This window comes from Lepidochelys kempii, unplaced genomic scaffold (assembly GCF_965140285.1).
Source record: "Lepidochelys kempii isolate rLepKem1 unplaced genomic scaffold, rLepKem1.hap1 scaffold_29, whole genome shotgun sequence".
NCBI lineage: Eukaryota > Metazoa > Chordata > Testudines > Cheloniidae > Lepidochelys > Lepidochelys kempii.
In genome coordinates this window covers 413725-429721 of record NW_027621931.1, presented here as the reverse complement: position 1 = coordinate 429721, position 15997 = coordinate 413725, and the positions used below count along the sequence as shown (strand labels likewise).

General features: G+C 52.6%; 1 protein-coding gene across 1 annotated transcript in view; it reads right to left on the bottom strand.

The window, feature by feature from the left end:
* The window catches only part of LOC144930022 (uncharacterized), a 149751-nt gene extending 133994 nt beyond the window's left edge, over positions 1-15757 (bottom strand). Inside the window, exons 1-2 of the mRNA XM_078851057.1 lie at positions 14694-15757; positions 11343-11345 (exon numbers count right to left, since the gene is read on the bottom strand). Of these exons, the coding sequence (XP_078707183.1) occupies positions 11343-11345; positions 14694-15757 (1067 nt within the window). The remainder of the gene's footprint in view (positions 1-11342; positions 11346-14693) is intronic.
* Between the last annotated feature and the right edge of the window lie 240 nt (positions 15758-15997).

Sequence of the window (15997 nt, the reverse complement as noted above, 5' to 3'; positions counted from 1 at the left end):
GGCCCGGCCCCCGCCCCCATCTGACCCCCGCTTCTCGCCCCCGGATGGCCGCCCCGGGCCTCCGGCCCCATCCAACCCTTCTGTTCTCTGAGGGGCTCCAGATCCCCCTCCCCTAACAGCCCCCCACCACTCCATCCAACCCCCCCTCCTTCCTGTCTGCCACCCGGACCTTCTGCCCCATCCAACCAGCCCTTCTCCCTGACCGCCCCAGGACCTCCTGCTGCCATTCAACCCCCTGTTCCCCGCCCTCTCACCACCCCGACCCCATCCACACCCCAGCCCCTGACCCCCCCCGAACTCCCCTGCTCTCTACCCCACCCCTCCCTTGCTCCCTGCCCCCTGACCGCGCAGCCTGGAGCCCCAGGACCAGCCGCCGGGCCGCACTGCAGAGAGCCCCGGGGTCGGCCAGGCTCGTTGCCCCGCTGCCTGGAGCATGGGCCGGCGGCGCTGGGAGCGGAGGCTGCGGGGGGGGGGGGGAACGGCAGGGACGCGGCCGGGGGCTCTCCAGAACGGCTCAGAGCACCCGGCCCCTCTTCTGCCCCCCCCGCTCCCCACATGTCACAGCCACCCCACCCAGCTGAGACACCCCACCCCACAGACCCCTCCCCTCCCTACAGCCCCCCATAGCCATGCTGTGTCCCCCTGGGAGCTGCCATGGTGCTGCCCCTCCCAACCCAACCCAACAGCCGCAGCCATGCCATTGACCCAAGTCCCCAATCCAGGTCCCCTATAGCCTCTCCCTCCCCCACATCCCTCCCAGACCCAGTCCCCATCCCTACAACCCAATTGCCACCTGTCCACAACCCCCCTTTCCTCCTCCCACAGCACCAATCCATCCCCTACCCTCCCACAGCTCCCACCACACAGACCCCTCCACCTCCCAGCTGGGCCCCCGCCCCCCTCCACCCCACCCACCCCGTCAGACACCCGCCCCCGCTGGTGCACCAGGGTTTCCCCAAGACCCACCAACAGCTGTGAATGGTGTGGGGGAGAAGGTGTTGGCATTTGGTTGTGTATTGGGATTATGTGTACGTGTCGAGGCTTGTGGGGGCTTTGTGCTGGGGGAGAAGCTGAGCCCTGATTCGGGGCCAGGGCTTCTCTGACTCGGGGTCCTATGAAGGGAGCCAGCCAGTCAGGCCCTGGAACAGGAGCCAGCAAACAGGGCTGTAAACAGGGGAGTCTGAGGGGGAGTTTGTCTTGTGGTGCTTGTTTGGGGTTTGTTGTTCCTGTGGGGGGTGGGATTTGGGTGTTTCCCAGGTGAACAGGATTTAGGTGGGAAGGTGATGACAGACACAGAGGCAGCGGTGGGAGTGACTCATGTCGTGGAAGACACAATGGAGATGACTGGCTGTGGAAGCTGCCGCATGTCCATGATCCTGGAGGGGGGACCTGGTAAGAGTTTTGTCTGCATGAAATGCCGTCTGCTCGAGCTGATGGAGGAGAAGATCGGAGGTTTGGAGATGCAGGTGGAAAGTCTGGTTGAGTTTAGAAAGGGGTTTGAGCAGATGATGGAGCAAAGACATGAGGTATCTGAAGGGAAAAGCTCTGACTTGCAGATGGAAGCAGGACTGAGGAATTCTGAGGGGAGACTGCTGGGTGAGGAAAGTGGTCAGTGGAAGCATGTGACTAAAAAAAAACCAGGCAGAGGAAAAGACGGGCTAGTGAAGGAGAAATAGAGTTCAGGAATAGTTTTTGAGAGTTGGAAAATGAAGAAGGGGCTCAGCAGGTAGTCACTGAAGGTGGAGGGGCAAGGAGGAAGAGAAGAGTGGCTAGTCCTATAGGAAAAGGGGAAGAGTCAATGGAGACTACACCAAATATGAGCCGCAGGAGGATACAGGATGGGTTGAAGAGGATTACAAGGGAGAATAGGAATGGAAAGAACTTGCAGCCAGAGGGAACAGGGGATAGACTGGAGAATAGCATTGTCACCAGGGAAAGGCAGGGCTACGTGATCGGGGACTCTTTACTGAGAAGACTAGACAGGCCTGTAACCAGAGCTGATCCAGAGAATAGAAGGGTGTGCTGTCTTCCAGGTGCTAAGATACGGGATGTAGATCTGAGGTTGAAAAGGATCCTAAAGGGAACGGGAAAGAATCCCCTAATTATCCTTCATGTGGGAACAAATGATACAGCTAGATTCTCGCTGGAAAGGATTAAGGGAGACTGTGCTTGGCTGGGGAAGACGCTAAAGGAAATCGAGGCTCAGGTGATCTGTGGTGGGATTTTGCCTATTCCTGGAGAAGGTCAACAAAGGCGTGACAAGATTTTGACTATCAACAGATGGCTCAGGCAGTGGTGCTAGAAGGAGGGCTTTGGGATGAATGGCCACTGGGAGGCATTCCTGGACAGAGGACAGTTCTCTCGGGATGGACTTCATCTGAGTAGGGAAGGAAACAGACTTCTAGGATGGAGGCTGGCACAACTGATTAAGGGAGCTTTAATCTAGGAATCTGGGGGAGATGATTGGTTGGGGAATGTCCAGGTAATCTCCATGCCGGATTTTAGCCTTGAGAGGGAAGAAAAGAAAGTAAGAAAGGATACAGCCGTGGGTAGGGGAATGGCTATAAGGAGGAAGGTCAGTGTGGACACCAGTCTAGTAGGTTCTGCTGGCTGTGGAATGACCGTGCCTCATTGGGTAAAGAACGTGAGCGAGGCCAAACAGCAAAAATGAAGATGTTTGTACACCAATGCGAGGAGCCTAGGTAACAAAATGGAGGAATTAGAGGTACTGGTGCAGGAAATGAAACCAGATATTCTCGGGATAACAGAAACAGGGTGGAATAGTCGTCATGACTGGACTACGGGTGTTGAAGGGTCTGTGCTGTTTAGGAAAGACCGAAATAAAGGTCAAGGTGGTGGAGTAGGATTGTCTATCAATGAGGAGGTCGAATGTAAAGAAATCAGCGATGGAATGGAGAAGACAGAGTCCGTCTGGGCAAAAATGACATTGGGGAAGCAAACGACTCGAGCCTCCCCTGGGATAGTGCTTGGAGTGAGCTAGAGACCGCCGGGATCTCATGTGGATATGGATCGAGCCCTCTTTAATGTTTTTAATGAAGTAAATACTCATGGAAACTGCGTGATCATGGGAGACGTCGCACGCGCGCACAACACGACACACAACCCGTCACACACACACAAATCACACATAACACATCACACACTGAACAAAACACTCAAGACAACACACACACAACCACGTCTCACACACACACGACCCACAACGTCTCACACACAGAGACACGTCTCTCACACACGCCGACACACATGCAAGGCACACGACGGCTCTCACACACGTCCACACACAAACACACGACACATAATGTCGCACACATGCCGACACACACACACACGCCGACACACAATACTGACACACATGAAACTGACAAACACACGACACAGACGACTGACACACACACACAAGACACACGACGTCTCACACACACACACAAATATGACGTCTCACACACACACACAACTTCTCTCACATAGGCCCACACATGACACGCCCACACAACACACACCCACACACGCCCACACAACGCACGCAGAACACACGCCCACACACACGACACATGCACAACACACAACACACCACACAACACGCCCCCCCCACAAAACACAACACAACACAACATACGCCCACGCCGAAAGACACACACCACACACAACTCACGCCCACACACACACCCACCCACACCCACCCGCCGACTCACGACGACTCACACACAGCGAGACGGCAAACACACTGACACACATGACGTCTCACACGCCCACGACACGACACTGACACGTCACACGACACACAAGACGGCAGAGGACACGACACCGAAATCACACCCCGGAGATGACCCCCCGCGGGGGCGAGAGCGGAGCGGGGACGGTCGGGGGAACTCGGTCTCTGGGCGGCGCGTGGGGCTGGTGTGGGCGGGAGGGAAGAGGGCGGCAGGGCCGAGGGCGAGATTCCCAGCCCCTGTCGAGCGCTGTGGAGCGAGGGCTCCGGCTCGGCTCTCGCAGCGGCTCTGGCGAGGAATGGTGCCGGAGCTCTCGCCGGAGGGGAACGCGGCAGGAGGGGCCTGAGCCGCTTGGGCCTCTTTCCAAGGAGGCGGAACCAGGCCTCCGCTCTCTGCCCGCTGCAGACCCGGCTGCCAGGTCGGCGCTGCCAGTTCCTCGTCCGCACTCGCCGTCTTCTCATGTGTTCGCCAACTCGCTCTCTCCCCTCTGCTCTCCTGGTGCCGTCTCCCTTTGTAGGACACGGGTAGGTGTGCATTCCCACAGGTGAGGTCTCGGGAGCCATGGAGACGTCGGAGCGGACGAAAATGATGCAGGGCAGTAGAAAGGCTGCAGAAAGTACCTGAAGAGACAAAGGGAATGAGAAGGGGGAAGTCCAGACTAAGACAGGAGTCTAGTCTGTAAAGAGAAACAACGGGAAGTCTAAGCTACAGAAACTCTTCAAGTTGCCAAAAGACATTTAGGATGGGAAATGACTTCTTGAATCCAGTCTCTTTAAGATCGTAGGCTTAGTATGTGTGTGTATTTGTATTTGCTTAGTAATCTGCCTTCTTCTGTTTGCTATCCCTTCTAATCACTGAAAATCTGCCTTTTCTAGTGAAACTATTTGTTGTTTATTATTATTATTAAACTCAGTTTGTGCAACGGGTGCTCCGGGAGGAAATGATTTGTGTGTTACTCCAAGGGGCCGCCCGGTGACACTGTTGCTCCATAAGGGAAATGCTTTGTGCTATACCTGGTTTAGCCACACACTGTCACTGTTGGGCCAGGAGGGAAATGATTTGTGCAATACCGGAATTGGCCACACAGTGTCCCCATTGCTCCGTGAGGAAATGCTTTCTGCATTACTCCAAGTGGCCACCCGGTGTCACTGTTGGGCCAGGAGGGAAATGATTTGTGCATTACCCAGAGTGGCCACCGAGTGTCACTGTTGCTCCGTTAAGGAAATGCTTTGTGCAATACCTGGATTAGCCACCCGGTGTCACTGTTGCTCTGTGAGGGAAATGGTTTGTACATTATCTGGATTGGCCACCTGGTGTCACTGTTTCTCCACGATGGAAATGGTTTGTGCAATACCCTGAGGGGCCACCCAAGACAACACACAGAAAACACGACAGACAACACTGACACACACACACACAACATGACACCGACACACACAGAGAGAACACTCTCACACACACACAACACAGGACACCGAAAGACACAAACAACATGACACACAAATAAACTGACACACAAAACAGCACACAACACGACACACAAAAATCACACACAACACACGACACCGACACATACACACATACACACTTGATGACGCACAAAACAGCAGACAACGTGACAAAGAAATCACACACGACACCGACACACACACACAATATGACACACAACACCTCACATGACACACAAAACGGCACACGTGACACACACACACAACACGATGCACAAAACTTTGCACACAAAATATCACACACCCACACACAACACGACACACGATACCGACACACGACACACAAAACGGCACACAACACGAGACACAAAAATCTCACACAACACATGACACCGACACACACAACATGCACACAAAACGGCACACACCGTCACATGCACACAACACGGTATACAACATGGCACACACACACACTCAACACGGACCACAACACGCACACATAAACACATCTCACACACACAAAACAACACACAAGTCACACACACAACACGTCACACGACACATGCAACACGACACACACAACACGTCACACGGCAGAAGGTTTCATCGAGGAGGAGGATGTCCCGGGGTCCCCGGGCGATGCTCTGGGACTGCTCCCCAGGAAGCCAGGCAGGACTCTGGGGAAGTCTCCTCTCGGGGAGCAGCCTGTCTGCAGGACACACAGCTCCCCCGGCTCCACCTTCCTGGCTCTGACCTCGGAGCCTTCAGCCTCCTCTGCCCCTCCCTGCGCTTCCCACAGCCAGTCCGCCCAGGCGGGGTCCTGCGGGGGGCAGAGGGTCCTGCCCCCCAACTCCGCAGTCAGACGGGACTCTCAGCCAGCCAGGAAAACAGAGGTTTATTAGACCACAGGGACATGGTCTAACACAGAGCTTGTAGGTGCAGAGAACAGGACCCCTCAGCCGGGTCCATTTTGGGGGGCAGTGAGCCAGACTACCCCGTCTGCCCTTCACTCCGTGTCTCCAGCCAGCCCCCAACTGAAACTCCCCCCAGCCCCTCCTCCTCTGGGCTTTGTCCCTGTCCCCGGCCAGGAGGGCACCCGATTCCTTTATTCTCCAACCCTTTAGCTCTCACCTCGCAGGGGGGAAGGGCCCAGGGCATCAGGTGCCAGGAAAGAGGGTGTCGGCCATTCTCTGTGTCCAGACCCCTGCACACACCTGCCCTCCAGAGCTCTGCAACGATCATACACCCTTACCCCACACCCTAGATCCTTAAGAACTGCATACGGGAAACTGAGGCACCCCCACACAATTCAGAGGAAACATGAAGTCCCGCTTCATCACAGATGACTCCAGGAGGTGAGTTGCTTGCTATCCTACCATGTTTTTCTCTGTCTCTCCTCTAGTGCGTTGGCCATCACACATACTCTGTCTCCGTCTCCGTCTCTGGATTGGGAGTGGGGTGAAGGTTCCCGCTGGACAAAGGGGAGCTGAAGTCCCCCAGCGTCCTGGAATTTAAGCAATGCAAGCTTCAAACCCTGCACGGGTGGGGCCTGAGGGGCACCCGCAGAAGGTTGGGCTGGACAGGGGCGGCAGGTTTCTACAATTTTTGGTGGTTTCCAGAATGGGACCAAGTCCTGCCTCCCCGTCCACCTCCCCCCACATCTGCCTAAGGCTCTGGGAGTTTGGGTATGGGAGGCAGAGGGAAAGGGGTTGGGCTCTGGGAGGGAGTTTGGGTGTGGGCTGTGGGTTGCGGCAGGGTGTTGGGGTGCAGGAGGGAATGAAGGGTGCGGGGTCTGGGCTGGGGCAGGGGTTGGGGTGCAGGAGCAGGTGTGGGGGCAGGCTCTGGGAGGGAATTGGATGTGTGGTGTGGGCTCTGGGCTGGGGCAGGGGGTTAGGGTGTGGGAGGGGGTGAGGGGTACAGGCTCTGGGAGGCAGTTTGGGTGCAGGTGTGGGGTCTTGGCTGGGGCAGGGCATTGGGTGCAGGAATGGGTGGGGTGGCCAGGTTCTGGGAGGGAGTTCAGGTGTGGGCTCTGGGCTGGGGGAGGGGGTTGGGGTGCAGGAGAGGGTGCAGGTCGGGCTCTGGGAGGGAGTTGGGTGCAAGGGGTGGGCTCTGGACTGGGGAAGAGGGTTGGGGTGCGAGACCAGGTGTGGGGGGAGGCCTGTGGGAGGAACTTTGGGTGCGGGATCTGGGTTGGGGTTGGGGGTTGGGGTGCAGGAGGGGGTGCGGGCGCAGGCTCTGGGAGGGAGTTTGGGTGTGGGGTGTGGGCTCTGGGCTGGGGCATGGGGGTAGGGTGGAGGAGGGAGTGCAGGGGGTGGACTCTGGGAGGGAGTTTGAGTACAGGGGGCTGGGGTCTGGGCTGGGGCTTGGGGTGCGGGAGAGAATGAGGGTGCAGCTCTTACCTCAGGGATCTCCCAAAAGTGACCCACACCCCCCTCTGGCAGCAGCTCCTAGGTGGGGGGTCTCTGCCCATCGCTGCCCACGGACACCACCCCAGCAGCTCCCATTGCCACAGATGGCAGAGTCGGCCCTCGGGGCGGGGGCAGCATGTGGAGATCCCCCCATCCCCGGGGCTGCAGGGACGCGCCAGCCGCTTCCGAGACTGGCAGGCCACACGGAGTGTAAGCAGTGTCAGGGTGAGCCTCATCCTGACATCTGGTGGTGAGGTCTGGCAAGTTGTGGAAAAGAACTTCAGGGGCCGATCTCATTTGCATAGGCACACCCACCCCGCCTAGAATGAGGCCATAGCTGCCCAAATGGTCACTTTGGCTGCTGTGGGATCCCCAGTGTCTCTGTTATTGGGGCAGGAAGAATAAATTGTTATTACCCTGATTATGGGACCTGTGCTGGGAACTGTACTTGGCCTTTTGTTATGATGGAGGGACTCACCATCAACTAAGTAGCACTCGCTAGGCAAGGGTCATGGGTTCCAAAACGCTGTGAATTGAGAGAGGTTGGGGGTAAGTATTAATATTTGGTGCCATGGGTCCCTTGGTGATGGCCTTCCATGCTAATTGCTCTTCCTTTTCTCTCCACTGTGGAATCTCAGAGCTAATTTTGATTCCGTTAGGACTCTAGTTACAGGCTGAGAAGCTCATTTCGGGCGAATGGTGTCCCAGCACTGAGGCTCCCCTACTACAAGCTGACTTCACCAAAGAGCTGAACTGAGTAAGAGCCGAAATCACTGAGCGTTGTGTTCAGTAGTGGGGGAGCCTGAAGATTTATTGTGGAGAAGTTTGTGAGACGGCTGGTGGAGCGGAGGCCTATGGGGCTGTGGGGCAGTCAGCTTCAGATCATGTAAGGTGCCTTTTACCCCCGCCCCCATCTCCACCCAGGTTGGGAGGTAAAGCTCTGCAGAGAAACTTTTGAACTTTGGGGCTGCCCTGACCAGGGACAGAGACTTTTGGGTCATTGGACTTTTGGGACTTTGGGTGATTTGGGGTTGCTGGACTCAAGAACCAAAGGGAAAGGGCATGCCCCAATTTGCTTGGGGTGGGTTTTTTTTTTGCTCGTGGGTTGTGTTATGAGTCCTGTTGGTGGTGTTTCCCCAACATAATGCCACATTGTTTCTCTCTGTTATTAAAAGGCTTTTTGCTACACTCAGACTAGGTGCTTGCGAGAGGGGAAGGATTGCCTCTGGGAGGTGCCCAGCGGGGGTGGTACATATTTGTCCCAGGTCACTGGGTGGGGGCTCGAGCCGGTTTGCATTGTGTTATTGGAATGGATCCCCTAGATATTGAACCCGGTCCTTGTTGCTGCCAACTCTGACGGGCAGAAGGGTTACACGGAGCGAGGGTGGGCAGGAAGCCGCCTTAGCCCCCTTGTGCTGCCGGTGATGGCGGTGGGGGTTTCCGGGCCCTTTTAAATTGCCCGGGGGCAGCAGGTGGGGCTGGGGGAGACACCGGCCCCCGGACTTGGGTGGAGCCAGGCCCCCGTGGTCTTATGTTACTGGAGCATGGGCACCAGGGGCCCAGATGAGGCGCCTCCCCTGCGGCTGGAGGAGCATGGGTGCTAATCCACGTTTCGGCGGGTTGGTTTTTGGAGGGTTAAATGAAGGCAGCCTCTGCTCTGGGCTCGTCCAGTTTCAGGGCCTGACGCTGCTTTGCACAACGATGAATCTCGGAACAGGCCAGCACTGAAATGACAGCAGAACCTGAGGAAGGAAAAGCCTCTGGGTTCGTCTGTGGGCCTTGACGCCGAACGAGAGCCGTAATTTGACTCGCTTTGTGGCTGCGGCCGGTAAAATGTCAGGACAAAGTCGTCCCAGTGACTGTGACACTGGGTTTGAGGCGGCTTTGGTCTTATTCAAATGTAACTAGCATGGAACACTTGTGTTTTTAAAGGTGGGTTCCCCAAGCAATCCCAAGTTGTTCTTCCCAGAGCTGGGTGATGGTGGGCAGCAGGGGATCTCCCCAGTCTGTGGGGGAATCTCTCTGGGCCCCACTGTTAGTTCTCCAGACTTTCTCCCCCTAACCACGCACACCCCTCCCCCACCCATTATCAATGCTTTACAGCGACCCCTCCCTCCCCTTATGGGATACAGCCTCTCGGTGACAGAGACTGACTGGGGCTCCCCTCTGCATGGCCCCAATGGGGAAGGAAAGGGACCGATGGGGGAGGAAGAAGACGGGCAGAAGGAGTCAAATGGGGCTAAACCAGAATAGAGGAGATTTTCTTCCTGTTAAAATGGACTGGAGTCTCATTGCTGGAAAGCCACAGCTTGAGTGAGGTTTGAACCGGCAGCCTTTCAATTGCCAGGCAAAGGTGCGAACCACAGAGACGGATCACGGCCGACTTCCCAGCACTGTCCAAGGAGCCCCTGCAGGGGTGCAAGTGGTTAGTGCAAAGGGCAATATTGCTGGGGTTGTGAGTTCAAACCTTCCCTGCAGCCCTGGTTTCTATTACCCCATGGAGCTTCCCCAGCTTGCTTGTCCTAATTCACATGGAAAGTGCCATGAGAGGAAGGTCTGAAATGTGGACGTTGGTGCAAAGCTTGGGACCCCCCACCAATGCTGCCATTAGCTGTGGGTGGGTTGCTCAGGGGCAGGGAGAATTGATTTCTTTGCTGCTGAGAAAGCTGCCAGGACAGGTCCGTGGGCACCAGAGCTCCCCGCTTCTTCCAGCACATGCCAGGCTCTGTCACTCCTGGAGGAGGGTCATCGAATCATAGAAGATCAGGGTTGGAAGGGTCCTCAGGAGGAATCTAGTCCTACCCCCTGCCCAAAGCAGGACCAACCCCAACTAAATCATCCCAGCCAGGGCTTTGTCAAGCCTGTCCTTAGAAACTTCTAAGAAAGGGGATTCCACCACTTCCCTAGGTAATGCATTCCAGTGTTTCACCACCCTCCTAGTGAAAAGGTTTTTCCTAATATCCAACCTAAATCTCCCCCACTGCAACTTGAGACCATTCCTCCTTGTCCTGTCATCTGCTATCACTGAGAATAGTCTAGATCCATCCTCTTTGGATCCACCTTTCAGGTAGTTAAAAGCAGCTATCAAATCCCCCTTCATTCTTCTCTTTCGTAGACTAAACAATCCCAGTTCCCTCAGCCTCTCCTCATAACTCATGTGTTCCAGTCCCCTAATCATTTTTGTTGCCCTTTGCTGGACTCTCTCCAATTTATCCACATCCTTCTTGAAGTGTGGGGCCCAAAACTGGACAGTGCTCAAATAAATCAGTTAGCCTCTAAGGTGCCACAAGTCCTCCTGTTCTTTTTTTTTAGTTATTAAAGAAGTGTCAGTAAAAGGTCAGAATGCGATCGTCTCAGTCCTTCTCTTGAAAAGTGTAAGCTCATTAATTAGTTCGCCACTTCATCAAAAATAAAGGGGACATGCACCAGCCTTTGTCATGTGAGCAACTTTCCCAAGCACTTTGGACAAACTCAGGAGTAAGTATAAAATAGTAAAATAAGTTTATTAACTCCAGAAAGTTAGATTTTAACTGAGTATAAGTATTGGTTACAGAGGTCAAAAGTGGTTACATAACAAATGAAAACAGACTCCCAGTCTAAACTCTAATTTGAATATACTAAGCAAGAATTGGATCAAACAGCTTTTCTCACTCACTGCTTGCTCCAGGCCATGTTGAGTTCTTAATACACAGACTGAATTCCCTCTCAGCCTGAGACCAATCTCTGCAGTTCAAATTCTGAGTCTTCCAGACAATCTTCCAGGTGTTGAGATTGGGGAAGAGACACGCCACGTGGAGGTGTCTTTGACTCTCATTCATATTTTTTCTCCAGCTGCTAGGTAGATTCTTGCCGTGATGCTGGGGTTAGTTAGCCCCCAATATGGAGCAGCAGTTTGCCTCCTGCACCTTGTGGTAGGCATGTCACAGCTCCTTCATTTTGACCCCGCACGGCAGTGTGTCCCTGTCATGGCCCCTTCCTATCATGCATCACGAAATCTGAGTGCGCACCTCGGGAGTTACACCGCAGAAAGCTGCTTTCCTGTGCAGAAACTTGCCCGTGTAGACAAGCCCGCAGAGGACTTCCATAAGAACGCACGACAGGTCATAGACTGGGTCAGACCAATGGTCCGTCAAGCCCAGTGTGCTACCTGAGAGCGACCAGTGCCAGATGCATTGGAGGGAAAGAACAGAACAGGCTTGTTGACCTGCAAGGTGAGGGTCTTTCACCTTTATATTTAACTTAATTGTTGTCGATTCCTACTTATCCTATATCTAACTACCCCTCCTCTGAGGTCTCTGGGCAAATCAGGTGTGAACCACTCCTTTGACACAGACGTGTCCCAATCCAGCTGAATTGAGGCAGAATTTGGGCCAATGTCAGTTTGGAAAAGGCCTGCTTCACCCAGCAGGTTTCTCAAAGTATCCGTTGCTGTGAACCGCATGTCGTGTGGATGTGCGAACTCCAAAGATAGCAAACATGAAAAAAAAAAACCGCAAAGCCGGTTCTGAGGTTTCCAGAGCCAGGCCTGAGGGTTAAAGAGCTGTGCTCAAAAGGACAAGGGGGCTCAGCAGCTATAAAAAGAACTAGTTGCAAAAACAAAACAAAAATTCCATGAAAAAAAACAACCAAACAACAACCACCCAGAAAAGCTCCCATCACTCGCCCATCACCATTGTAGATCTTGACATCTCCTGCCTAATGTGACATCTTTGCTTTGCGAACAAGAGCCCTGGGGAACTCTCTGGCTCTTTCCCTCTCACTGGGGAAAAGGTTCCACATCTTCTCTCAAGTAGTTTTCCTCCCAACAGAAGATTTATTTTAAAATTTACCAAATAAATTCCATTTGAAACAGAAATCATTCCAGTCTATACTGGGTCTCTATTCTCGTACATGCTATTTCTCTCACATTTTCCCCCAAACCTGATTCCTTTGGAGTCAGGTTTTTATTGCAGGATTAGCCACCATTTGCTATTTTGTAGGAGGGGGCTAGAAGAAAACCTGAATTATACTGTAACACTGAAAGTGATCACAGAATCAGCCTCTTACCTTACACTAATAAACTTCATGTGCAATTTCCTTGTTGCTGGTAACAATTTCTTCAAAGATTACAAACTATAAACCTTTAGGGCAGTTTTCTCTTAATTCCCATTTTCACCCAGTGAGCTCTGTGTGAAGTCACATTCGACCATAACCTAGGAGCCTTCCATTTCTGAGGGTTCATTTCTCCCTGGGTCTTCTCCCAGAAGTGTGGGTGGAAGGGGTCTCACACTACGTGGGAAGGCTGCATCATGAGAAAAACCACCTGTGCTCTACTTTCACACTTTCTAATCTTTCAGAGTAGCAGGAGGCGGAACAGTGAGACACATGCATTAGACTCAAGAGCAAAACTAAGAGACCAAACCACAGACTCTGGACTCAGCATTCATGTATCCTGCAGTCTGAACTTGGAATCTGTTACATTCCCTCATTGGCTACCATCATTTAACCAACACGGAAGTGCTTCTTGTCCAGCAAGGCAGCCAGTTTGGGACCCATAGGCATGGCATGGCTCTGAAGGAATCAGCTGTTTCTCTCTGTGCTTCAGGAAACTTGGGATCCAAATGGTAAAAGACAGTTGTTCCCAATTTCATCATGGCATCCTTTAGAAGTGTGAGCAATTCTAAAAACAGTTTACCTTGGCCACAGGTCACCATAGCGTCCATCTCTGGGGTGAAAATCAACCACTCGTACCTCTCATTTCTACCTGAGTTCTTGTCAAATCTTTGACCTTAGTTGTAGCAATTTTACACGGCTCTGGCGTAGAATTCTTCACCAACCACACGACATACCAGTAGCGATACTGAGGTAGAACTCCCCCAAATATGCCCTTTTGTTTCTTTAATCTGGTGGCACAGATTTAAATAAGGGACTAAATTCAGGTGCGCCTTAGAATCCCTCTAAGACACCAAATGTCAGGTATCTACTCAAAATGGGTGTCTTTCTGCAGCTCTATCACATTCCTCATGGATTCATTTCCTACACATTTACAGCATCTGCCAGGAGTGAGCTGAACAGAAATGTCACTTCCATTTTTCCCATCTCTACCTAGGAAGGGATTGCATTTCCCAAATAAGAGGCAACATGCACCTGATTAGGAAGGGAAGATCTTCAGGAGCAACCTCTTGCAGGGCATGGGCCACAACTGCTTTGGGAGGCAAATGAATGGGTCTTTTGCTTAGTTTCAAATAAGTTACTAGAGAATCCTCTTCCCAGCCCCTTCGGGAAATATTGACCTTACCAATTGAAGAACAGGGGGATAGAGATGGTGATGGAGAATCCCTCTGATTTACCCTATGTTCTTCTGTTGTTACAGAGGGGAAAAGACATTTTTCCCTCTCCCTTCCCTATTCCTGCTCTTTGTTATACTTCAATATATGTTAAGGGAGGAAAACGGTAGTAAAAATATCTGCCTTCAGGAAAACCTGAAGCAACAGCGCTCTGATGAACTGTGACAACTGGGAATGAAACAATATGATCCTGGTGGGGGAACTTGATGACTAACAATTGTTTTTAAATGGGGGAACAGTATAACTGTGATGCTCAGGCTTTGTTTAGACTAGGACATGCGATGGAGTTTAGGTCAGGTCAAGGGGAAAGCTAATGCCAACCACTGCACCTCGGCTGCATCTGCACGACAACTGTAATTGTCTTTTAACACCAAGATCAGTGACTTCAGCTGCCAACGCCATGTACAGTCCTAGTGGATGTAAGGCACGGGTAGTTTTTGCCTCAGTGTAGCTTGTTGGGAACAAACCTCTCTCCCCCACCTGGAGCTGATGAACATTCCTGGCTGGAGGGACACACGCTCCTTTGACCCAAAAGGAAAGGAGTTGATAGAAAACATCACAGGACTGACCCCAAAGAAGGGTGAGCTGCAAAAGGCAGGAGCAGGCAACTCATCTGGGGGAGCTGAGTAACCACGGTGAAGATGGGGCACAGATCACTAAGTGGGAATTAGCAAATGTGATTTAAAAGAAAAAAATACCTTTGGCCAGCCCTAGTCAAGGCATTTGTTACAGTTCACTCCCATGTGGATTTTCTGATGTCTAATAAGGGTTGAGCGCTGATTGAAGCTTCTCCCACACTCAGAGCACGTGTAGGGCCTCTCTCCTGTGTGGATTCGCTGATGTGTGAAAAGGGCTGAGCTTTGATTGAAGTGTTTGCCACACTCACGGCATCCATAAGGTTTCTCACCCGTATGGATTCGCCGATGTATGATAAAGTATGAGCTCCGATCGAAGCGTTTCCCACACTCAGAGCACATGTAGGGGGTCTCTCCTGTGTGCGTTCTCTGATGTGTGATTAGGGTAGAGCTCTGATTGAAGCTTTTCCCGCACTCAGAGCATATGTAGGGCCTCTCACCAGTGTGGATTCTCTGATGTATGGTAAGGGCTGAGCTATAACGGAAGCGTTCCCCACACTCAGAGCATGTGTAGGGTGTGTCTCCCGTGTGGATTCGCTGATGTCTGATCAGGTTTGAGCTCCGATTGAAGCTTTTCCCACACTCAGAGCATGTGTAGGGCCTCTCCCCTGTGTGGATTCGCTGATGTGAGAGGAGGGATGAACTGTCAATGAAGTGCTTCCCACACTCAGGGCATCCGTAAGGTTTCTCACCCGTGTGGATTTTCCGATGTGTAATAAGGTATGAGCTGTGCTTGAAGTGTTTCCCACACTCAGGGCATCCGTAAGGTTTCTCACCCGTGTGGATTTTCCGATGTGTAATAAGGTGTGAGCTGTGCTTGAAGTGTTTCCCACACTCAGGGCATCCATAAGGTTTCTCACCCGTGTGGATTTTCCAATGTGTAATAAGGTGTGAGCTCTGCTTGAAGTGTTTCCCACACTCAGGGCAACCATAAGGTTTCTCACCCGTGTGGATTTTCCGATGTGTAATAAGGTGTGAGCTCTGCTTGAAGTGTTTCCCACACTCAGGGCATCCATAAGGTTTCTCATCTATGTGGATTCTCTTATGTGCAATGAGATGCGAGCTCTGCTTGAAGCATTTCCCACACACACAGCATGCGTAAGGTTTCTCACCCGTGTGGATTCTCTGATGTCTGAGAAGGTCCGAGCTCCCTTTGAAGCTTTTCCCACACTCGAGGCATGTGTAGCATGTTCCTTCCAAGTTCATTCTCTCACGTGTAATAAGGTCTGACTGGCTACCGAAGTTTTCCTCTGGCCTCTGCTGACTCTCACAGGCTTTTGTTTTTTCTGGGCGTGCACAGCTCCCAGAATCATTCCCTTTGGACCTTCCTGACAACATCCCATGGGCTTCTACTCGCTCAGCATCTTCCTGCTGGGGTTCCTCCTCGTTTTCACTCACCATCCCAACACCTGACGGGAGACCGAGAGAATCCAGACGTAAGTCTCT